The sequence below is a fragment of the Plutella xylostella genome, chromosome 22, assembly GCF_932276165.1.
Source record: "Plutella xylostella chromosome 22, ilPluXylo3.1, whole genome shotgun sequence".
Lineage (NCBI taxonomy): Eukaryota > Metazoa > Arthropoda > Insecta > Lepidoptera > Plutellidae > Plutella > Plutella xylostella.
This window is the reverse complement of record NC_064002.1, coordinates 7,008,868-7,034,538: the sequence shown is the minus strand read 5'-3', so window position 1 is coordinate 7,034,538 and position 25,671 is coordinate 7,008,868. Positions and strand designations below refer to the sequence as shown.

The following is a 25,671-nucleotide window of genomic DNA, read 5'->3' as shown; positions in this document are numbered from 1 at the left end:
CTTCTTCTGAGGTTACAGGCAATAGCAAGCTTCGTAAATGCTTTTCGTTTGATTTGACAGCGTTGACGTAAAACGTCAAAATTGTTTCACCAGAGGGCGCTTTATGTTGCTCGGCCACGTAAGTCAGGGTCGTATTTCTTGATTTTATTTAAAAATACGACAATTTAGTGATATTTGCTATCATGTGAAAATGGTTTAATACCTACAAAGTGCACAGTGTAATTCTTAGTACTTTTATTTCCTCTTAAAACTGGTAAGTTTGAGTTTTTGCAAATGTAATTTTCTTTGTCACTGTCATCTTAGACATTCGTGATTTTGCATGTTTTAATTAGACATCCTTGTAGATATCAGTCTATTATCGTTAGACAAACATTAAATGTAAATTCTGAACTTGATTATTGTGTTCTATTTATTTCCGTAACCCTAGGGATTTATATTAGCTTGTTGCCCTTCCAGATTGCTGAAACATGTCGAATCTACCACCAAATCCATATAACAGCATTCCTGGACCACCTCAAATGAATGCTTATGGAGGACCGCAAATGAATCATAATCAGCCACCATTGGGGCAGCCTAATTATAGTGGATTGAAGGCTGATGCTAACTCTAACAGCCCAGTTCACGCCCCGGTCTCCCTGCGCCAGGATAACGCTCAATATGGACAGCATCAGAGTGTCAACAACTATAATCAGAGTTCTAATAGTTCACCTGCTTTCAATAGACCAGGCGCTGTGCCAATTTCTTCTGCCCTTCCTCCATCTATGCTCCCACCTATGAAAAACAACCCTATGCCGAGTAGTGCCAGTCATTTCCCCAACTCAATCATTCCACCCAATGTTCCACTCTCTACTTCCAGTCCTAAACCAGTCTCCAATGTTAATACCACATCACCATACCCACCCAGCTTCATTCCTCCAGGTAGACAAATTAATGACAATGCACCACCACTCATACCTTCTAGTCAGTCTCTCCATCAGCCTGTTATGAATGGGCCCTCTGGTCCTCCTGCTATGCCAGGCCCTCCCAGTTCCATGCCATCTCAGTATCCTCCTTCATCCAGAGCATTCAGTCCTCCGGGAGTGATACCTCCAACATCAGCTATCTTTGGGCCCCCTGGCCAGGTGAACTCAATGTATGGTCCACCTCAACCTGGACTGAAGCAAGGAGGAAATGCCCCATTAACTGGACCACCTACACCAGTTCAAAGAAGTAGCCCAGTTGTAACTGGTCCTCCACCAAATGTGCAAAGGCCAGTGGGGGTGGCGCCTCCAGTTACAAGTGCTGCAAGACCAATAGGAGTAAACGGAGGATCACCTTTTGCCAGCATTCCGCAAGTACCACAACCAAATTTGGGACCCATGGGACCGAAAGCAAGTATGCCCCCAGTTGGGCCAAGTCCTAGTTTGGGTCCTCCATTGAATGGGCCTCCAGGACCAACAATGCAGCCAGGAGCTTCACCATCGAGACCATTAGTTCCACCATCTAATCCACAAGTTAGTGGTCCACCAACTGGACCACAAAGTTTACCACCCATGGGACCACCTCCAGGAATATCAAGAGGACCTGTACAAAGTAGTCAGACTGGACTACCAAGTGGCCCAACCATGGGTCCCCCTAGTTATGCAAGTATGGGTCCCAGTGTCCCACCAATAGGACATCCACCCATGAATCCAGCTATGCCACCTGGCCCTCAGGGTTTACAGGGCCCTCCTGGTCTCCAGAGTGGACCAGTTGGTCTACAAAGTGGTCCCACTGGTCTCCAAAGCGGTCCAACAATGGGACCACAGAGCTTACCCCCAATGGGAAATCAAATGCCAGTACCAGGAGCGCCAATGAGTAATCAACCTATGAGCAACATGCAGCCGCGGTATCCCCCAATGCCACCGAGTAACTACAACCAGGGCCAGGTCCAGCCACCAAGGCCATACTCACAGCAGTACAATGCCCATGGAGTCACACAGCAGATGGGCAACCTCAGTGTGACCAAACAAGGATTTGACCAGCTTTGGGGCCATCAGAATGTTGACTTACTGCAGACGAGGCATATACTGCCAGAATATCCAGAAGACCTCCCTGAGATAAGACTTGGACAACAGTTTGCTGACGCCCCAAATTGCAGCCCTGAGTGAGTATTAATTACCATATAAAATCTTACTAATATTATAAAGGTGAAAGTTTTTGAGTATGTGTGTGTGTATGTGATGTTACTTTTTCACGTCAAAACGGCTGAACCGATTTTAATGAAATTTGGTATGGAGTTAGCTGACATCCTGGATTAACACTATTGCGGAATTCCCACGGGGAAAGTTTTTAAGGCAAAGCGAAGCTCGTGGGAACTTTTAGTATGACATATTTTTGTGGCACGAATTATAACAATTGTTTTTAATAATACTGAACAACTTATTTTCCTGGTAGGTTTTAAGGTATTTTTTCCTGACACTCACCTTCCATTGAGACTAGGTGACCTTATTGTCACAGATTTGGCATTGAAAAAGAGGTACTTAACTGGTTAGTGCAGTTATGAATGTAAAAATTATAAAATTATATTTTTTGAGTAATTAGTAAGTAGGTAAAGTTTATGGATTTCCATTATAATGTATATTGTTGATATGCTGATTTTATAAATAATAATTAAACATATTCCCTCACCTATCTAGGTTCGATATTTATGAGTGTAGATAGCTTCAGTATAAAGTATAAGTTACTGAACATAATAATTTGTTATTCAAAAGATAACAATGGAATAGACATACAACTGTTTACTCAGCTGTATTCAACTATGAAAGAATTACCACCCAGGACTCAAACTTAATTCGAAATTATGCCTGTACCACTGATAAATCACATCAAACTGAACATGAATTGGATTCTGTATTGAATAGGTTTATTATCCAATTTGCGATGCTCTAGGTGAGCTGCTGGCATGCTGAATTCGTATGGAATAAATGTTGTCATATTTATAGTTTATCCAGTGCAATAGCTACTATACGACATTTGAATATTGTATTTTATTTTAATGTGAGAAGTAGGACTGAGCTCAATAAAGATTAAATTAAAGGATCAAAGTTTAATGAGTGAAGTGCGTTGTTACCTTTATACTTACATACATACATAATATAAATGTATCTAGATAGCTGTATAGGGATTTTATACAAGCTGTGGTACAAGTATGGTTTGGCAATATGTTTTTTGATAAATATGATAAATCTTTATTGATACTGATAATGTAGAGCAACCGTTTATTGGCTGTTATCTTAAACGTAAATGCAATAAATCACGTCACAACTTAACGCTGTAGAGTTAATCCTTTGTTATAGTCGAAAGATATTAATATCTCATTAGATAAAATATTTGAGACTTCAAACATTTTAGGCTTTAGATGGGAAATCATATTTTTCCTCTAACACTTTTCTAATCTGGTATAATATAATGGATGGAAAGAGTCACGGAAACATTTTATCATTTATGGTGTATTTTTGTTATAATTTATATTCATTGGGTATTTTTTTTTGTTTCCAGTGTGTTCCGGTGTACGGTGAACCGCATACCAGAAACAAACAATCTCCTGCAAAAGTCTAGATTGCCCCTAGGAATTCTCATCCACCCCTTCAAGGATTTAAATGTAAGCTATGATTAGTCGTAGATCACATTTTATTTGAGTTACTGTTTTATTTAACAAAGAGTAATCGTTTTGATTAAAGAAATTCTACCCTAGTTATGATTTTAATAAGATAAATGTAATGTATAGGTATGCATAGATCACCTGATTACATCGCGACCTGTGAGGAAGCGTTTTGCTTATTACTCGTTGTTTACCAAAGTTATTATATGTAGGTACTTATGGGAAACTGAGCAGCGGAAGCCTATTATGCATAGAACATCTGCAGATTTTCCAAAATTGAAATTAGCGCTTGCTCGAATAATGACCTTTGATGATACCTACTACTATAATTGGAACGTTGTAAAGTTATCTATGTTAACAAGATAGAATAATGAACGGTTGGGCGTTAGGTACAATAGGTACATAATGTATGTGCGGGCATTGATAACATAATAGAATATGGCACAACACAGTACAATGACTTGTGATTTGAGTTACAAAATAATTAAAATAATACATAGTTATGGGTTAAATTTTGGTATGATCATGAATCATGATAATCAGCATCATCACCAGTCTATATGCTCATTCACTCTGGGCACACCTCTCAACGATCGCTACAATCATCTGTCATTATCTTTATTTAACGAGTAGCACATTTTAGTAAAAACATTGGCCAGTAATTGTAAGTATATTTTCTACAGTGTTGCGGGTGGTGGATGGACAACAAAGTAAAAATAAAAACACCAGAATGTTGTACAATTATTGCCATTTATTCTTCAATACCACGCCTCACACAGTATGTTCTAATTAAAATAGGTCTAAGAGTAATCGACCCAGATTTCTGTCACCACAGTTCACGCTATGGTGCCAGGAAGCCGGTGTTCGCTTGATAACTGTCGCATATTGCCCAGGGTGCGCCCGACCTATATGCTCCTGTCATGTGCCCTATTTCAACACTAACAACCTACATTTCCTCCACAGCACCTGCCGGTGATCCAGTGCGCGTCGATAGTGCGGTGCCGCGCGTGCCGCACGTACATCAACCCCTTCGTCTACTTCCTCGACTCCAAGCGATGGAAGTGCAACCTCTGCTTCCGGGTTAACGACCGTGAGTTTCTCCGCTTTTCATAAACATAGAATAGAATTGAATATTACTTTATTGAACACCTAAATCAGACATACAAAACATACTTATAGACTTGAACAATAGGCGGCCTTATCGCTGAGAGCGATCTCTTACAAGCAAACCCTATTTTGAAAGCAAAATGGCACCGGTGTTCAATGTTGTGGCTTATGTACTTTGAAATGCCATGTTTAATAAGTAACTTAGTATCGTTGGGATATAAGTCATTTTTTTCGAGTGAGAACACAAAGAGCACGGGGAAGACTAGCACGCCAAAACGTGACAAAAGTATTGCTTCGCGCTGACTCAAAACGCGCGGCTTCGAGAGCGAGTGCAACGGATAACTTTTGTCACGTCTTTTGCAAGGGGCAAAGGGGCTAGGCCTTCTGAAGAGTATTTGACAAGCAAGAACTTTTTCAGTAAACCTATCCATCAAAACCACAAATAACCAACCAACCATCTCCCCCCAGTGCCCGAAGAGTTCCAATACGACCCGGTGACGAAATCCTACGGGGACCCGTCGCGCCGGCCGGAGATCAAGTCGGCCACCATCGAGTTCATAGCGCCGGCCGAATACATGCTGCGGCCGCCGCAGCCCGCCGTCTACCTGTTCCTCATGGACGTCAGCCAGCTGGCCAGAGAGTCGGGGTATCTGGAGGTTAGTTATAGTGACATTTGTAGCCTTTTGGCCTAAGCAGGCCGGGACGGCATGGCAAGGGATTTTATTTTTTATTAATGGATATTCAACCGTAATGTTGCAGAAATACGACATAAATTGCTATGCTTTAAAATGATGCCGTGGTATTGAAAAATCCCTTTCAATGCCACGGCAGAGCTAATCTGCGGCACAAGAAGTAACGTAATTCTAGCGTTGACTTGAACTTTAGTGATGCCAACAAAGTATGGCTTTTCCAGACAAGTAGCCTGACATACATACCTACTAGTAAATTTTCCGCCATTTTTAAGATAAAGGGCTCATCATTCGGATATTTTCGATTTTAGTGACGACCATTTTATATATAATTGTAGTTCTCATTTATCGGTAGGTACCTAATTTATGTAATAGTTAAATGCCCGTCTTTGTGGCGTATAACAGTATCTATGTCGCAGCCAGATCGTATAACCCGCCGTATTACATGACGCCTAGCCGCATTACAAGACAGGGCCGCATTGTAATGCGGCGGATCAACGTTTAAACGTATTGAATACGGCTGAATGAAAATGCGCCGGATTGTATTCGACATCATACGTCATTCAATACGGCTGGCCGTTATGTAATACGGCGAGAGATTAGCCGCCGCTTTGAAAGATTTTACTTTTGATTTTTAACACTCGTGGCGCTGCTTGACATAACAACAATAATGGCGTTGGATACAGATATTTGATGATGATTAAAACGAAGAAATCGTGTTAAATATGCTAGTAAACAGTACTTCAAGAACAATTTTCACGTGAAATTAAATAATTTCTATTCCGATCAATGCGGTACAGTGAAAAACGTACAAAAGTTATAACGCACATCAATCAGATAAAGTGACCATGGATTCTGCTGGTCGGCGGATTTCCAGATAATACTACTGAGTCAAAAAATATAAATGTGGCCGGCAAAGGTTATTTGATCTTGAAGAGACTGCGACGAGGCAAACGTAGTGTGGGACGCCCTCAGGCTAGATGGGGTGACGACTTGCGAAAGGTGGCTGGTTATGATTGGCTGAAGCTGTAGATCGCATCCAGTGGCGTGCTTTGGGAGAGGCCTACGTCCAGAAGTGATGTTGATGATGAAGAATAATAATTCCGAAGATCCTACAATCCGAGTAGTACCCATGAACAGTATTTTGATACTTGGAAGTCCATATGATATTGTTGTGCTGGCAGCTTAGAAAGAGCACTCGCCTCTATGCCTTTTTGTCTGCCTGACTTAAGTCGTTGACTTGTGAAAACAAGAGTGTCACGGAATTGTAATGTATATGTCGAAGGCATCTGGTTTAATCTCCTGTTTGATTGAACCGCTAGCCCGTTCATTGGATGACGCTACTCAGTTGAATGACTAAAGAACAACTCGTCAAGTGGTTGACTGTAACGTCCAACGTCTTGACTGAACGTTATTCAGCCAAGTCGTTAAATGGGATATAGTATAGCAACTTTGTAATGTCTGGTTAGGATGAACATGACCAGACAAGAGTCAACAAAAAGACTATGTTACAAAGCTCTCATCTCACAAATTAACTAAATAATAACAATAAACGTACCTTGATATTGTTGTTCATAATTATCCAGTTTCAGCACATTTTTTTCTTTGAAACTATCCGTCGGCGGTGTAATAATAGGTAAATCCATGTTGTCACACTATTTTAACATAAATAACGCACTTTAAAACTAATTTATTTGCAAAAAATAACAATACAAGTGCTTTTTGTGTCAGCTGTTCGCTGTTAGACGCCATATTTGTTTTATTCACCACCTGACTGATTTTAAGTCCACTAACTAGTTGGACGTTTTGTGACGCTTGTACAATCAACGTTCGGCCTAGTCATACAACTGAATAGCGTCATCCAATGAACGGGCTAGCGGTTCAATCAAACAGGAGATTAAACCAGATGCCTGCGACATATATATTTTGGAATAAATTATTATAGCTACATACGAGTATTTACTGCAAACTATCAACTACAACAGATATATTTACTCTATTATGATTACAAAATTCCTTCACCTGTAATGTCATGCTTAGTATGGACATGGTTACCCTACAATTCAGTAGTAGTACGATGCGGCTAAACGTGGGCCGCCGTATTGAAGAACGTATTGAAATGACAATCCGGCTAAACGTTGATACGCCGCATTACAAAGCGGCCCTGTGTTGTAATGCGGCCAGCCGTAATGTAATACGGCGGATTACACGATCCGGCTGCGACATCTACACAGATACCCCAGTACCACCGTATTTAGCGTATTTAAATCGAGCTCCAACTTCATTTGTGCTACTGTCCTAGGCCGAGCAGGACCGAAAGTTACACACCGAACATGAGATTTTTGATGGTAACAAAATCATAACTTTTAATATTATTTCACAGGTGTTCTGCAAAACGCTCAAGAGCTGCCTCGACCAGTTGCCGGGCGACGCGCGCACGCAGGTCGGCTTCATCTGCTTCGACGCACACGTGCACTACTACCTCATGAGCGACGACGCCACGCGGCCCAAGGAGATGACCGTGCTGGATATTGACGGTAAATATTATTAAGAGCTTTTAGTAATGATTTAAAGTTCCTGAAGTTCATAAACCATGCCCCGCGGCACGGGACCTTTATCAACAATGATAAACTCTTTTATTGGGTGTTTCGTCAATCACAGCGTATTTATAGCGAATTGCGATATAGTGACGTTTATCTAAGTCGAGAACGGACCTGTGCAGCGGAAACAGAGTTGAGTGGAGATTGCAATAAGAAAAAAGATGCGTGAGACGACCATCGGCCCCTTGAATCGATGACTGTAGACATTAGCTAGTAGCTGTAGTGAGCTGCCCGGAGCAGTTACCCGGCGACATCGATCACTGTAGGCAGTAGCTAGTAGCTGTAATGAGTTGCCTGAACCAGCTACCCGTTGACATCGATCACTGTAGGCAGTAGCTAGTAGCAGTGAGCTGCCTCGACCAGTTGCCGGGCGACGCGCGCACGTAGGTCGGCTTCATCTGCTTCGACGCACACGTGCACTACTACCTCATGAGCGACGACGCCACGCGGCCCAAGGAGATGACCGTGCTGGATATTGACGGTAACTATTATTAAGAGCTTTTAGTAATGATTTAAAGTTCCTGAAGTTTATGAACCATGCCGGTAGCATGGTCCATTATCAACGTCGATAAACTCTTAAATGCGCGTTTCACAATTCACACCGTCGTATTTATGACGAAGCGCGAAATATAGTGACATTTATCTAAGTCGACAACAGACATGTGCAGCGGAAACAGCGGAGATTGCAATAAGAAAAAATATAGCGTGATACGACCATCGGCCCCGTGAATCGATGACTGTAGAAATTAGCTAGTAGATGTTGCGAGCTGCCTGCATGGAGCAGTTACCCGTTGACATCGATCACTGTAGGCAGTAGCTAGTAGCTGTTGTGAGCTAGAGACGGACGAAGAGCTGTTGGCAGACCACCCACTAGATGGTCCGATGACATCTGCAAGGTTGCAGGGAAGCAGTGGACCAGAGCAGTACAGGACCGGAAGAATTGGCGTACAAATAAGGAGGCCTATACCCAACAGTGGGCGATAGAAGGCTGATGATGATGATGATGATGATGTGAGTTGCCTGGAGCAGTTGCCGGGCGACGCGCGCACGCAGGTCGGCTTCATCTGCTTCGACGCACACGTGCACTACTACCTCATGAGCGAAGACGCCACGCGGCCCAAGGAGATGACCGTGCTGGATATTGACGGTAACTTTTATTATCCTTGAATCGATGAGTGTAGAAATTAGCTAGTAGTTGTTGTGAGCTAGACACGGACGAAGAGCTGTTGGCAGACCACCCGCTAGATGGTCCGATGACATCTGCAAGGTTGCGGGGAAGCAGTGGACCAGAGCAGTACAGGACCGGAAGAATTGGCGTACGAATAAGGAGGTCTATACCCAAGAGTGGGCGATAGAAGACTGATGATGATGATGATGTGAGCTGCCTGGAGCAGTTGCCGGGCGACGCGCGCACGCAGGTCGGCTTCATCTGCTTCGACGCGCACGTGGGTTCCGCTCATCTGGCATAATCTTTATTGACCAAAACTCATTTCGCATAACTCGTATGGTCTAAACTTTTTTGGCCGAACCATCACTTTGCCAAGACTTATGTGGCATAAGGCTCGTTTCGTCTAAAACTCTTTAGGCACAATCTTTAAACACCTAAGTTTCGTTTGCTCAAATTTATGTTCGTCTATACCTATGTATAATCTTGTTTCTCCTAATGTTATCTTAATAAATAATATATTAAGTATGTAATAAATGTACAAATTGTGGTATTTTTCTCCTACATCCCGAAAATCACGATATTGTATGATCAAAAAATCGAAAGTTAACGACCAATATAATCATTACAAACCCCATGAGATCGAAACCTAAAAATAGGTGCGACGACAAGCAAAGCGAGGAGGAGCGTGTTAGGTGCACATGTTCATCAAAACCAAAGCGGAGCGCAGCGAAGCGGAGCGGAGCGTTTTTCAAACAGCGGAAACAATACAAGGCACCAGTTTGCGCTATGTAGGGAGACGCTCCGTCAAAGTTAAAGCCAAACGAATATTATTACTTTGTATAAACCTATGCCATAGCATTATTAGGCTATTCAAGATTTGGCCATACCATTATTAGGCTAAACAATGTTATGCGAAATAACTTTTTACTAAACGAGATTTATGCCATACGATTTTCGGCGTAACGAGACTTTGACCAAACGTTACTATGCAATACGAGATTAGGCAAAAAAATCTTATGAACCCGCGCACGTGCACTACTACCTCATGAGCGACGACGCGACGCGGCCCAAGGAGATGACCGTGCTGGATATTGACGGTAAAAGTTAAAAAATGTTGTTTTGAGCGAGCTCTACTAAAATTATGTGGCTGTGGCTATAATTTAAAATAGAGAAGTTGAAAATGTTTGTTTCTTAAACTATAATGCGGCAAGTTACTTGGCGACCCTCCTTGCGGGGTGAAAGAAGTGGCGGGGGCGAGGTAGCACGACATGCTACACACGTAGAAAAGTGTGCCCGGATTAATCTCGCGATAGCTTGTAACTATTTCTGACGTCAGTAAAATTTTATTCTATGAGTGTTCCCGTAAATGTCATATTTAGCTTAAAATTTATAGTTTGACAGCATTAAAATTTGGATGTTTACCTTCAGAATATCTACCAATTTGAATTTATTTATGTAAAAGTGTTTTATTTTATAAATCAATTTCCATGTCACTTTCATGTTCACTCTCTGTTTGAACTTGTTCATCGTCGTCGTCATCCTCATCTTCATCATCGTTTTCATTAACTTCAATTATAAATCTAAGACAAAAACCAATTTATGTTTAATTTACAATAAATTATAAATAAACAATAACATACCTGTCCAATACATCGTCAGATACTCTATCAGATTTATAATATTCGTCTTAATTTTTTATGACATGGTCGTCACAATTTCTCCACTTTTTAGGCGAATAATTAGAGAAAAGCAATTCTAAGTCTTTTATCTCTTTATCTAAGTTAGAGTCAATCGACGTTCTTGCGAGCTCGCCTTTCACGTACCGCCACACAAGTTCAATAGGATTTCATTCCGGGTGGTATGGGGGTAGGCGAAGCACGATATGAGCATTTTCTTTCAAAATTTCATCAATTTTGTAATTTTTCTCTGTGTTTTGCTCATTTACTTTCATTCAATCACATAAATTTTGGTTGCTTTCCTAGTTACAAGAACTGACAACTGACGCACTGTCATATGGACTCTTCGTCTTTGTTGTTTACTTTTTCGTATCTGACTGCGCAGTACCAACCTTTAGCCGCGTAGCATGACTGATCCGGTACGCTGTTCTACAAGAAGCCCCTATATTGAGACATTATACGATTTGTTGTTTTTAACGTTATTTTGTTGACGAATTATAGATACCTAATAATAATATAATGATAATATTAAAAAGGCCTCAACACTCATCCTAAGACTAATGGTCTCAGGATCAATGATCTCATGTGGGTCGCACTCAAATTATGACAGACTATATAAGACATGTGGCCGCCTCGGCTGCGCGGCCGAGACTGCCGTAACAATGACATGCAGTGCACGCGTTGCCCTTCCCCGCTACCCTCCCGCTACCCGCTGTCGTCTTGGGTACCTCGTCCCCTCCGCGTCTTTCACCCCGCAAGGAGGGTCGCCAAGCAACTTGCCAATCTATAAAGCCGTAGGTAGAGGAGCTGTCGGTATTACAATCAGGATTCAGGGAAACATGGTGTGGTACGACATACGTCATGTGATGTCCACTTCATATAACTATCGTCATTTTGTTTTTACTTTATCCTCCTCCATTTGTGGTTCACTCCAAAAATCCCTATCGTCAACTTCAAGATCATATTCTTACAAAAACTTGTCACGGTCATCCTCTAAAACCTCTAGCACGGTCGCTAAGCACAGGGAAAAACGGTCATTGCCTTTATATTATATTTGTCTTTGTCACTCGCGCACAGAAATAGTGCCCTCACGCTCGCAGAAGGTTACAATCACCGTGCTTTACTAACATGTACCCTCCCTCCACAGACGTATTCCTCCCGTCTCCCGAGTCACTACTCGTGAACCTGCAGGAGCGTCGCGAGCTCATCACGGAGTTACTAAACGTGCTGCCGCGCCGCCACGCCGCGCCCGCCGCGCCCGCCTCCGCGCTCGGCGCCGCGCTTCAAGCCGCTTATAAACTCATGGTACGTAGGCTTATAACTACACTCATAGTAAAGCTACTCTTCAGTCCCATAGGTAAACGAAGGACGCAATTTTGCAGCAACTACCGCAGTTATGTTAGGATCCAGTCAATACGGAGCAGGTCATGCTAGGGCAGGCCCATGGCTATCTCTATAAGGAACATTCTAGAGCGTCGCGAGCTCATCACGGAGTTATGTTCGGATCCAACGAATACGGGGTAGGGTATGACTAGGGCAGGCCTAAGGCTATGTCTATAGGGAACATTCTAGAGCGTCGCGAGCTCATCACGGAGCTGCTGAGCGTGCTGCCGCGCCGCCACGCCGCGCCCGCCGCGCTGCAGGCCGCTTACAAACTCATGGTGAGGAGGCATATAACTACACTCATAGTACAGATGTTCTTCACTTCCGTAGGAGGTATACGGAAGATACCTACATGCATTTTTGTAGCTGCATTATTCCGGAGTTAGGGCTCGCACAAATAAAGAGAGAGTGTGGCATCGCGCGTGTTACGAGCTCGCATCGCGACAGTTCGCAGTTTTGTGTATGGGCCCTTATGTAAGGCTCAAGTCAAAATAGGGCAGTGCATGGCTAGTGCCGGCCTAAGGCTATGTCTATAGAGAACATTCTAGAGCGTCGCGAGCTCATCACGGAGTTGCTGAGCGTGCTGCCGCGCCGCCACGCCGCGCCCGCCGCGCTGCAGGCCGCTTACAAACTCATGGTATGTACCTATACTCATAGTAGAGCTACTTTTCGTTCTCCTGCAGGGAAGAGAATAGGTGGATTCATTTTAGTTAGGGTCATGATAATACGGGCCAGAGCTAGGTACATAGTTAGGGCAGGCGGCTGGCTATCTATTAGGAACATTCTAGAGTCGAGCTCATCACGGAGTTTTTGAGTTGTCGCGCCGCCAGATATATATCAACACTCATAGTATAGCTACTCTTCAGTCCCATACGGTTTATGAGGGATGCAATTTTCCAGCAACTACCGGAGTTTTGTAAGGCCCAAGCGTTCATTCGTGTCATTCTCCATGCATTTAGTATTGTTACTATTCTCTAAAATAATTATATCTTGTTTCTAGGCACCGACTGGAGGGCGCATCACAGTTTTCCAGACATGTCTTCCAAATGTTGGACCAGGAGCGCTACAACCAAGGTAAACTAACACTTCCCTCAATACAGCACACAACTTAAATTTGATCTTAAATCCATTCGGCCAATGGCTTTAGAAAATACCGCGCTGTAAACAAGAGTTAAATATATTTTTCTACTCGACAATATACTTCGCAGCTATATCATCCCTCTATTCATCCTTAAAATACTAAAGAGGCCTCCACTGAAACACCAGCGCGGTGTCCTTGGCTGTGGCCAAGGGCGCTGCAATAGCTGAGTGGACGCCTTTTTGGCGGACAGCAAATGTATACGTAACTTCTGTATTATGGTGTATATAATTAAGTATGATTGCTGTCATTGTCAAATAAAGTTTTATCTTTCTTTCTTTCTTTAAATATGGATAAAACCAGCGGTAGCCCCCTTCGCTTCGCCTTAAAAGGTATTCCCGTCGGAAATCAGGGGATGCCTATGTGTTATCCAGGGAGTCTACTTTTACTAGGTACATGCCATTTTTCATGAAAAATCATCGTTTTGATAACGAGTAACCAACAATCTCATAAACTATCACAGCATAAATGATGGTTATTATTCTCAGAGAGGACCCGAACGCGCGGTCGTCCAAAGAAGTCGCACATCTGAACCCAGCCACGGACTTCTACAAGCGGCTGGCGCTGGACTGCAGCGGCGCGCAGGTCGCCGTGGACCTGTTCCTGCTCAACTCGCAGTACGCAGACCTGGCCACGCTCAGTGAGTATATACGGAGTTAGAACTTGGCTTCTGTGGTCTGGAAGATCTGTCACTGGCCCTAGAATGAATGAACGCGCAAACAGTTCACATTCTGCGCTATTTTGGTTGATTTGAACGCAAGAGTACCACAATGCGTGGTTTCATACCTAGCTCTTGTTTCAAGGGACGCCTCCCACATCTCGATCTTGTAGGGTCGATATATGAGAGGTAATATTAAAGCGTTTCTTATCTGTTAGAACCAAGTAAGTTATCTCACTTTGGAAGGCAGTTAAGCACCGTTTGTAGAGATGGTTCAGTAGCCGGTAGTACTTCTACAAGCGGCTGGCGCTGGACTGCAGCGGCGCGCAGGTCGCCGTGGACCTGTTCCTGCTCAACTCGCAGTACGCAGACCTGGCCACGCTCAGTGAGTATATACGGAGTTAGAAATTTGCCAGTCATAATGTGCAAACAGTTCACATACAGCGCTTTTTTGGTTGACTTGAACGCAAGGGTAGCATAATGCGTGGTTTTATGCCTAGTTCGTGTTTCGACGGACGCTTCCCACATTTCGATCATTTAGCGTGGATTCATGGCAGTTAACATTAAAACGCTTCTTATCTGTTAGAGCCAAGTAAGTTATCTCACTTTGGAAGGTAGTTAAGCAAGCACCATTTCGATGTTCTAGCGTCGATTCATGGCAGTTAATATTAAAGCATTTCTTATCTGTTAGAACCTAGTTAGTTATGTCACTTTGGAAGGCAGTTAAGCATCGTTTGTAGAGATGGTTCAGTAGCCAGCAGTACTTCTACAAGCGGCTGGCGCTGGACTGCAGCGGCGCGCAGGTCGCCGTGGACCTGTTCCTGCTCAACTCGCAGTACGCAGACCTGGCACGCTCAGTGAGTGTATACGGAATTAGAACTTGGCTTCTATGTAGTGGGAAAAACTGACACTGGCAGTGCATATGTCGAGCTAGTTTGTCTAACGCAAAGGCACGACTAAACTATATTTTCTACTAGCTTTTCCCGCGAGCTACGCTGCGACTTAAAAAGTTTTCCCGTGGAAATTCTGCGATAAAAAGTATATGCTAATCCAGGTTATCAACTTACTCCATATAAATTTTCATTAAAATCGGTTCGGCCGTTTTGACGTGACGAAGTAACAAACATACACACACACACACATACTTAGGGTCAATTCAGACGTACCACAACCACACCACAGCCACAAGCACACCACAACCACGCGGTGTGGTCGGGCGTATATTTTGTATTGACAATGAATAATCCAATTCACACGTGCCACATTTTGCCGTTGTTATAGACCACCTGTGTAATACGACCACATCGCAACCACATCGCAACCACAACGCAACCACATCGCAACGGCAACGCCGCCACGCGGCGGCGGCACCGCGGCAACCTGTTTTCCGTATTAACTGCACACGACGATGTGGTTACCACATCGCAATGACAGCGACAACGCAACCACATCGACATTTTGTCGCTGCCACAACGCAACTGCAAAAAGCCGCTGTCACACAATTCACACGTAACCACAGCTTGACCACATTTTGTCGCTGCGACGTGGTGTGGTTGTGGTACGTGTGAATTGACGCTTACAAACTTTCACCTTTATAAGTCAGCCCACGTCGATGCTTACTGCAGAATTTAAGTCGAGGCGGAGTCGTAGCGTAGTCGCGGCGCGGGCGAGGTTCAGGCAATGCGAGAACTTGTTTTGTTGTACGAGTTCAGAATTACCCCCTCAGGCACCCCCTTTTGGCTTACTATATCCTTTTTCAACACTATATTTACATTTCAGGCGGCATGAGCAAGTTCAGCGCGGGCACGGTGTACCACATCCCGCTGTTCAACGCGGCGCGCGCGTGGCAGGCCGACCAGCTCAAGCGGATGCTGAATAGATACCTCACCAGGAAGATCGGCTTTGAAGCGGTCATGAGGGTGCGGTGCACTAGGTAATGAGAACTTTTGCCTATGTGCCTATAATAATCTGCCTATAATCGTCCACTGTTAGACATAGCTAGGCGTCCACATAGTTCCTCAACACTCTGTCTTCGGTCTTCCTCATCTGGCCACCACTGGCTACATGTCTATAAGATCGTTCAAGTTGAGCTGGCTAGAAGTCTTCGCCATAAAAGTTTTTGCAGTATTCAAGGCGATTTACTAATATATGCGATAGCTCCATTCGGCATCGCACAGACTGACATGTCGCTATGGTGCTCTTCATCACTTTACTATGCTTGCTATTTATCGATCGCTTAGATAATTTAGATATCGTTGTCGTTTAATTATAATCAAATTGTACATACAGCTCAATAAATAAATAAATAAATGAAATAAATAACACTAACCTACCCACAGGGGCATAACAATCCACACGTTCCACGGCAACTTCTTCGTGCGCTCCACGGACCTGCTGTCTCTGCCCAACGTGAGCCCCGACGCGGGCTTCGGCATGCAGCTCGCTATAGAAGAGAGCCTTACTGACCTGCAGCAGGTGTGCTTCCAGGCGGCGCTGCTGTATACTAGCAGTAAAGGTAAGCTGTAATCTGGTGTCACATAAAATTTCTTCTGGCAGGATCCTAAGGTCTGTACTCCACAGCACTTTTTCTTAGCCATCCGGCGAGTTTACCGTAGTTTAGCGATCAATGTTTATATCTCCTGACCCTTAGGCCGGTGGTCCGCAACAAGTTTTATTAACCGTATGGCAGTTTATCCGCCCGTTTATTACAACAGGGTCTGGTAGAATAGTTACAAATTATGGCTAATACACAGTAGATAAAAATGTCTCTCATCAAGAATCCTTTAATTACCATACTGAATTTAAAGTCCACATCGCTTGTAATACTTTAACTAAAAGCATTGTATTTTGATTCCAGGTGAAAGAAGGATACGAGTTCACACGCTAGCGTTGCCGATAGCGTCCACCCTGCCTGATGTACTACACTCAGCCGACCAACAGTGTATCATAGGACTACTTAGTAAAATGGGTAAGTTAATAAAAAAAAAACTTAAATATCGTCTATAGTCTAAAGTTACAAATACAAACATAGTCCTATAGTCCTAAAATTTTGTGTAATTGTTGAAATAAACTGTGCTTGAATAAAACCTTAATCCAGAGTACCTTCATATTTTAATGCCAGCCTTCCATTGCGAGCGAAGAGGACCTCCGTAAAGGGGGCGACCTTACCTTCATTGAAGTAGAGACAGATAATTTACTCAATACCCTTTCGCGATAATTTACTCAATACCCTATCGCAGGGCATCCCATCAAATCTAGGCCCAATCTTTCTAACCAGCTAACCACTCTAACCCCTTCTAGCTGTGGACCGTTGCGCGTCAGCCTCCATGTCGGAAGCCAAGGAGGCTATAATGAACGTGGCCATAGACGTTCTCTCGGCGCATCGACTCGCGCAGAACCTGCCGGCCGGCGCCGCGGGCTCGGCTCTTCACGCGCCAGCCTCGCTGCGCCTCCTACCCTTGTATCTTCTGGCGCTACTCAAGCGGGTAAGCACACGCCATTTTGATTACTTAGCTCGGTAATAACGTGGACTCGTGTCGCCATTTTTAATATGCGTCTGCCATTTTGGATTCGTAGCTCTGCGAGGCAAGACACTACAATAGTGTAAAATCCGCCATTTTGGATTCTTAGCTCTGCGAGGCAAGACACTTTTATATAATAGTAAGTATTGAATCCGCCATTTTGGATTCCTAGCTCTGCGAGGCAAGACACTATAAAAGTGTAAAATCCGCCATTTTGGATTCTTAGCTCTGCGAGGCAAGACACTTTTATATAATAGTAAGTATTGAATCCGCCATTTTGGATTCTTAGCTCTGCGAGGCAAGACACTATAAAAGTGTGAAATCCGCCATTTTGGATTCTTATCTCTGCGAGGCAAGACACTATAAAAGTGTAAAATCCGCCATTTTGGATTCTTAGCTCTGCGAGGCAAGACACTATATAAGTGTTAAATCCGCCATTTTGGATTCTTATCTCTGCGAGGCAAGACACTTTTATATAATAGTAAGTATTGAATCCGCCATTTTGGATTCATAGCTCTGCGAGTCAAGACACTATAAAAGTGTTAAATCCGCCATCTCGGAATCTTAGCTCTGCGAGGCAAGACACTATAAAAGTGTAAAATCCGCCATTTTGGATTCTTATCTCTGCGAGGCAAGACACTTTTATATAATAGTAAGTATTGAATCCGCCATTTTGGATTCTTAGCTCTGCGAGGCAAGACACTATAAAAGTGTAAAATCCGCCATTTTGGATTCTTAGCTCTGCGAGGCAAGACACTATAAAAGTGTAAAATCCGCCATTTTGGATTCTTATCTCTGTGACGCAAGACACTACAGTAGTCTGGAATCCGACATTTTGGATTCTTATCTCTGCGAGGCAAGACGCTTTTATAAAATAGTAAGTATTGAATCCGCCATTTTGGATTCTTAGCTCTGCGAGGCAAGACACTATAAAAGTGTAAAATCCGCCATTTTGGATTCTTAGCTCTGCGAGGCAAGACACTATAAAAGTGTAAAATCCGCCATTTTGGATTCTTATCTCTGTGACGCAAGACACTACAGTAGTCTGGAATCCGCCATTTTGGATTCTTATCTCTGCGAGGCAAGACACTTTTATAAAATAGTAAGTATTGAATCCGCCATTTTGGATTCTTAGCTCTGCGAGGCAAGACACTATAAAAGTGTAAAATCCGCCATTTTGGATTCTTAGCTCTGCGAGGCAAGACACTATAAAAGTGTAAAATCCGCCATTTTGGATTCTTATCTCTGTGACGCAAGACACTACAGTAGTCTGGAATCCGCCATTTTGGATTCTTATCTCTGCGAGGCAAGACACTTTTATAAAATAGTAAGTATTGAATCCGCCATTTTGGATTCTTAGCTCTGCGAGGCAAGACACTATAAAAGTGTAAAATCCGCCATTTTGGATTCTTTGCTCTGCGAGGCAAGACACCATAATAATATTGAATCCTAAAAGCCTGCTGCCTGGGAAGCTATAATGAAGGTGGCTATAGACGTTCTCTCGGCGCATCGACTCGCGCAGAACCTGCCGGCCGGCGCCGCGGGCTCGGCTCTTCACGCGCCAGCCTCGCTGCGCCTCCTGCCCTTGTATCATTGCCCTGCCCTTGTGCTATTACCTTGGTAATTTTGTCTTTTAGTTCGTGGAATTTGTCTGCCGCAACAATGACACAGCCGTCATCAGCGAATAGGACATATTCGGCATCGTCCGATGCCGTCGTCAGGTCGTTGACGAGTAGGAGGAACAGATTGTTGCCCATTACAGAGCCCTGTGGCACCGCACTGTCGCCGATATATTCTAGGTCTGATTTAATGTTACGAACACTGGTACATTGCTGACGGTTTTGGAGGAATTCACTGACTATTGAGAAGAAATTGCCTTCAACGCCATACGCCTTAAGTTTCTCTAATAGCAGTGAGTGATTCACCAGTTCAAAGGCACGCGACAAGTCACAAAATATAGCTGCAACCTGCCGGCGCCCCTCCAGGTGACTCATCACTCGAGACAACATGTCACGCGCCGCGTCCACAGTGGACTTGCCGCACTGATACGCGTACTGTTGCTCATTCATGAGCGCGTTGTCTTGCAAGTGTCTCATCAGCCTGTCACTGATCAAACGTTCAAATATCTTGGATGTAATAGGTATTTGTGAAATAGGGCGAAAGTATTTTAGTACGTGCATCTCGCCTTTGCCCTTATATACTGGTTGTACTTTAACTTTTTTAAGGGCATTGGGGTAGAGGCCGGCGGTAAGGCATTTGTTGAATAGTGAGCAGTACAGTGATATTAAAATTGGTGGAAAGTAATCTAAGATTTTGGTGTTCATGTCATTGATATCTTGCGATTGTTTCCGCTTAATAGCTTTTATAGCTTTAGATAATTCAGCTAATGTTATTGGCTCAAGTTTAAACTTCGAAATAGTTTTGTTGTCCAAATAGATGTTTAGGTAACGAATGGCAGATGGAGGGTCAGGCTGCGCACTGGGATTATCGTTGGCTTGTACATAGAACTGGTTGAGGGCGGCGGCCGCGGAGCGCGCGCGCTCGGTGGCGGTGTCGCCGGGGCGGGAGTTGACGAGCACGTCCAGCGGGCCCCCGCCCTTGCGGTCTGCTCGACCTGTCTCAGTAGCTATGACTCGCCACACGCTGCGACACATGTCTGATTGGGTTTGTGAGATCTGATCATTGATAAAGTTACGTCGAACATTGGTTATACTGAGAAAGTAAGATGTTTCAGACTCTAGTAGGTTGTTGGTTAGTGTGGCGTTATCAGGATCTTCTATGAGCGCTCGCTTCAGTTCGCGAATCCTGTGACGGTCTTTCTTCACATCATCATTAACCCATGAGCTTACATGTTTTCGGACTGGATATTTTTTTAAGGGAAAGTGGACATTGAAGAAGTGATTAATTACATTTAGAACTGACTCTAGGTTAGTATTTGGGCAATTAGATTTACTAAGAAGTGTGTCCCAGTCATATAGGTCTAGGCTTTGCGAGAAACTAGATTTGTTATTTTCAGAAAATAATCTCTTTGTTATAACTTTGCTGGTTGTAGGGCATTGATTACTGGTCTTAACAGTTAATATAACAGCAGAGTGGTCGGAAACATTAAGTTCAAGTGGCGCTAGTTTAGAAATATCAGGCTTGGGTATGTTGGTGTAGACGTGATCTAAACATGTACTGGAGTTGCTAGTTATTCTTGTTGGAAATTTTACTATTGATTTTAGTCCATATTGTTTGAGCTGTGAGATTAGTTTCTGTGAATTTGGCGATTTAGTTAGCAGGTCAATGTTGATATCTCCCATAATTATAATTTTATAATTATTTACAGAATTCTGGCTAAGTAAAGTATTTAATTTCGAGAAGAAAATGGAATAATCCCCAGTTTCGTTGCTTTTAGGAGGTCTATAAATACATATTATGATCACATCTAATCCAACACACTCAATAGCACAGGTTTCAAAGTGAAGTTCTACAGACAGTTCGGCGAACTCTTTCCGTTCCATGGTGAGCAGCGAGTCCCGCGCGTAGATGCAGGCGCCGCCGCCGCCACGCGCCGCCCGGCAGTAGCCCGCCGCCAGCTTGTAATTCGCTATGCGTACGTTTGGCAACTCACTAGGATTTAGGAATAGTTCAGTTAGGCAGAGAACATCGACGTCACTCTGTAGTTGTAGTTCACATTCTAGTCTAAATGTTTTATTTTCCAGCCTGTTAATGTTCTGATGGATCAGTGTCAGGTGTCGAGTACTGTCCGCAGTCGCAGCGTCGTCATTAGTAGGGCGCTGGGGCTGCAGGGGCGGCGGGGTCGGGGGGGATCTAGTGCTGCGGCTGGCCCCGCTGTTCACGGGGTCGTCGCAGAAACCACTCCACGAACTTGATACCCGGCGGCCACATCGAAGGGTCTGTCAGTTTGGTAAATAGGGACTCAGGTATACCTATTATAAACGAGGCATGTTTCGTGGTATTTAGGCTTCGTTTTTCAACAGTGTAGTTATTTGATTTCTCAATTCTGTTTAGATAGTCTCTTACTGTTTCCACCGTAGTTTCAGGTTTGAAAGACCAAGCTTGGATGTGTTTAACTCGCTCAACTGTCTGTAAACTCTCATCACGTGAGCCTGATCCAGTGAAAATTTTGGGTGGTTTACGTTTGTATTTCTGGTGCTGGACGGTAGTCCATCCTTCAGATGCAGTGGTGGAGGCAGCAGCAAGAGCGGGGGGCGCCGCCGCAGACGCAGCAGCGGGAGCTGGAGCGGGGGGCGCCGCCGCAGACGCAGCAGCGGGAGCGGGGGGCCCCGCCGCAGACGCAGCAGCGGGAGCGGGGGGCCCCGCCGCAGACGCAGCAGCGGGAGCGGGGGGCCCCGCCGCAGACGCAGCAGCGGGAGCGGGGGGCGCCGCCGCAGACGCAGCAGCGGGAGCTGGAGCGGGGGGCGCCGCCGCAGACGCAGCAGCGGGAGCTGGAGCGGGGGGCGCCGCCGCAGACGCAGCAGCGGGAGCGGGGGGCGCCGCCGCAGACGCAGCAGCGGGAGCGGGGGGCGCCGCCGCAGACGCAGCAGCGGGAGCTGGAGCGGGGGGCGCCGCCGCAGACGCAGCAGCGGGAGCGGGGGGCGCCGCCGCAGACGCAGCAGCGGGAGCTGGAGAGGGGGGCGCCGCCGCAGACGCAGCAGCGGGAGCGGGGAGCGCCGCCGCAGACGCAGCAGCGGGAGCTGGAGCGGGGGGCGCCGCCGTAGACGCAGCAGCGGGAGCGGAAGGCGCTACTTCAGTTTCTTTCTTAGGGGCCCTTTTTTGAACTTTTTTCCCAGGTATATCAGTAATAGGAATAGGAGCATATTGTGCGCGTCTGGTTCTACGTTCTTCACGCTGGTTAGTAATAGTTGTTATTGTATTTTGGAGTGGAGATTTCTTAGAATTTGGCGAGAGGGTCACTGCGAACTAAAAGACAAAATTACCAAGGTAATGGCGTCACTCGCTAATTGGTTTGGTGCGAATGGGATGCTTCTCAATGTGGAGAAAACTAACATTATGCACTTCCAACTAAGAAGAGTGAGAGGTCACGATCTGGATGTCATGTGTAATGGACAACCTGTCCCACAAGTTGACCAAGTGAAATACTTGGGCTTCACGGTGGACAGCGCGCTCACTTGGTCGGCACACATTGACCTCGCCTGTGGACGGCTAGCATCGGCTTGCTTCGCCCTATCACGTCTAACGCCTAGCTTATCACTTGAAAACTTAAAAAAAGCGTACTACGGCTACTTCCACTCCATCCTAACATATGGAATAGACGTGTGGGGTGATGCAGCTGATGTCTATAAAATTTTCAAGAAACAAAAAAGAGCTGTTCGTATTATTGCTGGGACTACCTGGGACCATCACGCAAGAGATTTGTTTATAAAGTACAAAATACTAACTGCGCCATGTCTCTATATATTAGAGGTAGCGAAGTATGCGAGACGGAATCTTAATAGCTTACAAACAATCGGTGACACTCACAACATAAACACTAGGCAGCGCCACCGCCTGTGCACGCCCGCGAGGAGACTCGCCAAGTCCGACAAGACGCTGGGCGTGCTGGCCCCCAAGGTGTACAACGCTCTGCCTAGTGACATTAAGTCTGCCCGAGTGACGCTGTATTCATTGCCAAGCTCAAAAAGTTGTTGGTTGGTATGGCCTGTTACTCCACTAGTGAATTTTTCACTAATGTATCATTTGCCAATGAGGTAGCTACTGTATAGTTAAGAACTGTTTTTGTAACTATGATTTGTAATTATAATGTGTGACGTCTGTATACTTGTAAGTCTTTACTTTTATACTGTATACTGTATCCTCTTTTTATTACTTTAAAATATGACGTGTAAATTGTAAAATTTATCAATAAAGGATTGAAATTGAAATTGAAATATCTTCTGGCGCTACTCAAGCGGGTAAGTACACGCCATTTTGGATATGCGTCCGCCATTCGGTGTGTGTTGCATTCTGACTTATTAGCTCTGCGGGCTATGATAGCCTAGAATCCGCCGTTTTGGGTTCTTATTATATTTTGGTTTTTCAACTGGGTAAGACCGGAATCCGCCATAATATTATAGGATTATGGTCATTTGGTTTGTTATCCGCCATTTTGGCTGTCGCTGTCTTAGTTTTATACGGTAGGATAACATTAAATTTATTTTATCGCATCGCGGCGCGTTAAATTGCTTTGCCGTGCCGGGCAATTTGAGTTAGTAGCTATGCGTGGCTACAGGTAGGTACTGTAAGTGTACCTGTATTTTCATAAGTGTAGGCACCATATCTACCCATCACCTAACCACAACCTTCTGTCTCCCCACAGGTGGCATTCCGCACCGGCACTTCGACCCGCCTCGACGACCGAGTGGCGGACATGTGCGGCATGAAGACGTCCCCGCTGAGCCAGCTGCTGCGCCGCGTGTACCCCGACCTGTACCCCGTGCTGGAGCTCACGGAGGAGGACGAGCCGCCGCGCCTGCAGCTCACTGCCGAGAGGTACAACTGGCGCAAGACGTGCAAAAGTGACGAAAGTTTTGCGTCGCGCTCACTTACATCTCGCGGTCTCGAGAGTGAGTGCGACGGAAATCTTTTGTCACGGCGTCATGGATTGATGTGTACTATGTGTAGTACTACGTGTTCTGATGTGGATTCATTTAGCTGGCAAAGTTGCCTTGTATTTAGTAAAGATTTTGAGAGTCCATTGTTTTTTATTGTATACGGCTTTATTGTACTTGATACGGTCAATTTCGGATTCTTCTGAGTGATAACTCTTCATGTAACTATTTATTTATACCCACCCGTTAACCACCAATCTTGTCACCCCCAGAATAAACTCAACGGGCGCCTACCTCCTAGACGACGGCGACACGCTAATCCTCTACATCTGCCACGGAGCCAGCCCCGCCTACCTGTCGGACACATTCGGAGTGACGTCATTCAACCAACTGCCAGATGAGTCTAGAACACTACCGGTCCTGGACTCGCCCGGGAACCAGGTGTTGCATGCGTTTATAGAGAGGCTAAACGATGACCGGCCGTACCCGGCGAATATGTTGGTTTTGAGGTGAGTGTGCTTAATAAGCACTGCTTATGTCTTATGAGTAGGTTGGGATATATTTTGCTCGATTTTCTTCTCAGAGTAATGGTGACAAAGACTAGAGCTAGGCTTTGAAACCGTTGTGTAAGGATTGTTTTTAGGATGTTAGCTAGATTAGCGTCACTAAATGAATGTCCAGCATGTGCCAAAAGTAAATAAAATAAAGTTTATACCTCAGCCAAGGTGACTCGATTTGTGCATCACTTTTAATGCTTTTAAATTTATCCTGAGATTTTTTTTCTATCGCCTTTTATCCTATTTGGTCAACAACTACATCTCTAATTCTCTCACAGGGACAACTCACCATCCCGGATGCTGTTCACTGAAAGACTCGTGGACGACAGAGTGGAATCGGCGTTCTCATACTACGAGTTCTTGCAACACATCAAGAGCCAAGTGAAGTGAGGCGCGGGCGCCGCAGCGAGCGGTCGCGACCCGCGCGCACTTCACACCCGTTCGCCCGGCGTTCGGGAATGTTCGTGCGCCCCTCGGGACTACTCGGCTGAGCTCGCTCCAGTCAAGTGCTGAGTGAACGGCGCGTCAATCGCAACGGTCCGAAGTTGGGTACGATCGACATTACACGTTTATTACAATTTGTTTCGTAGTCTATAGTGCAATGTAAATAAACAATACGGTTTCAGATTTTAACGGAGGTTTTTTTTTTCGGTTCGCGGATCGTTGTTAATTAAAAAGTATTTAAATCGTTAAGTACCTTGTAGTTGTAATAGAGTCTGTAATGATAGCATAGTGAGTATTCTATGGATGGTTGTGATTGACGCGCCGATAGAGTGAGTGGAGATTGCCAAAGGACCGATCCAACGCTACTACACTGCCCCTATCATTTGATGACTAAAATATAGTTAACTATAGTTACGTAAACTGATCATCAGATATACTAACGTTGCACTTTCCTAGCTTTGCGTACAAGTTTTATTTGTTTAGAGAATCGAGACGTTTTTTTAAATAATTTGATGGGACACATTTTAACAATTTTAGTGCTGAAAGCGTTAGTA

The 25,671-nt window shown here is 44.6% G+C and overlaps 1 protein-coding gene across 1 annotated transcript; it reads left to right on the top strand.

Annotated features, from left to right (window-relative positions):
- Positions 1 to 76: 76 nt before the first annotated feature.
- LOC105382804 (protein transport protein Sec24A) lies at positions 77 to 25,306 on the top strand. Its single transcript, XM_048628918.1, has 16 exons — positions 77 to 253; positions 457 to 2,125; positions 3,520 to 3,622; positions 4,586 to 4,712; positions 5,198 to 5,385; positions 7,802 to 7,955; positions 12,010 to 12,167; positions 13,246 to 13,319; positions 13,872 to 14,023; positions 15,821 to 15,974; positions 16,381 to 16,556; positions 16,899 to 17,009; positions 17,342 to 17,526; positions 23,885 to 24,057; positions 24,389 to 24,625; positions 24,952 to 25,306. The coding sequence occupies exons 2-16, from the start codon at positions 468 to 470 to the stop codon at positions 25,061 to 25,063; spliced, it is 3,762 nt and encodes a 1,253-aa protein (XP_048484875.1). The 5' UTR covers positions 77 to 253; positions 457 to 467; the 3' UTR covers positions 25,064 to 25,306.
- The last annotated feature ends 365 nt before the right edge of the window (positions 25,307 to 25,671 follow it).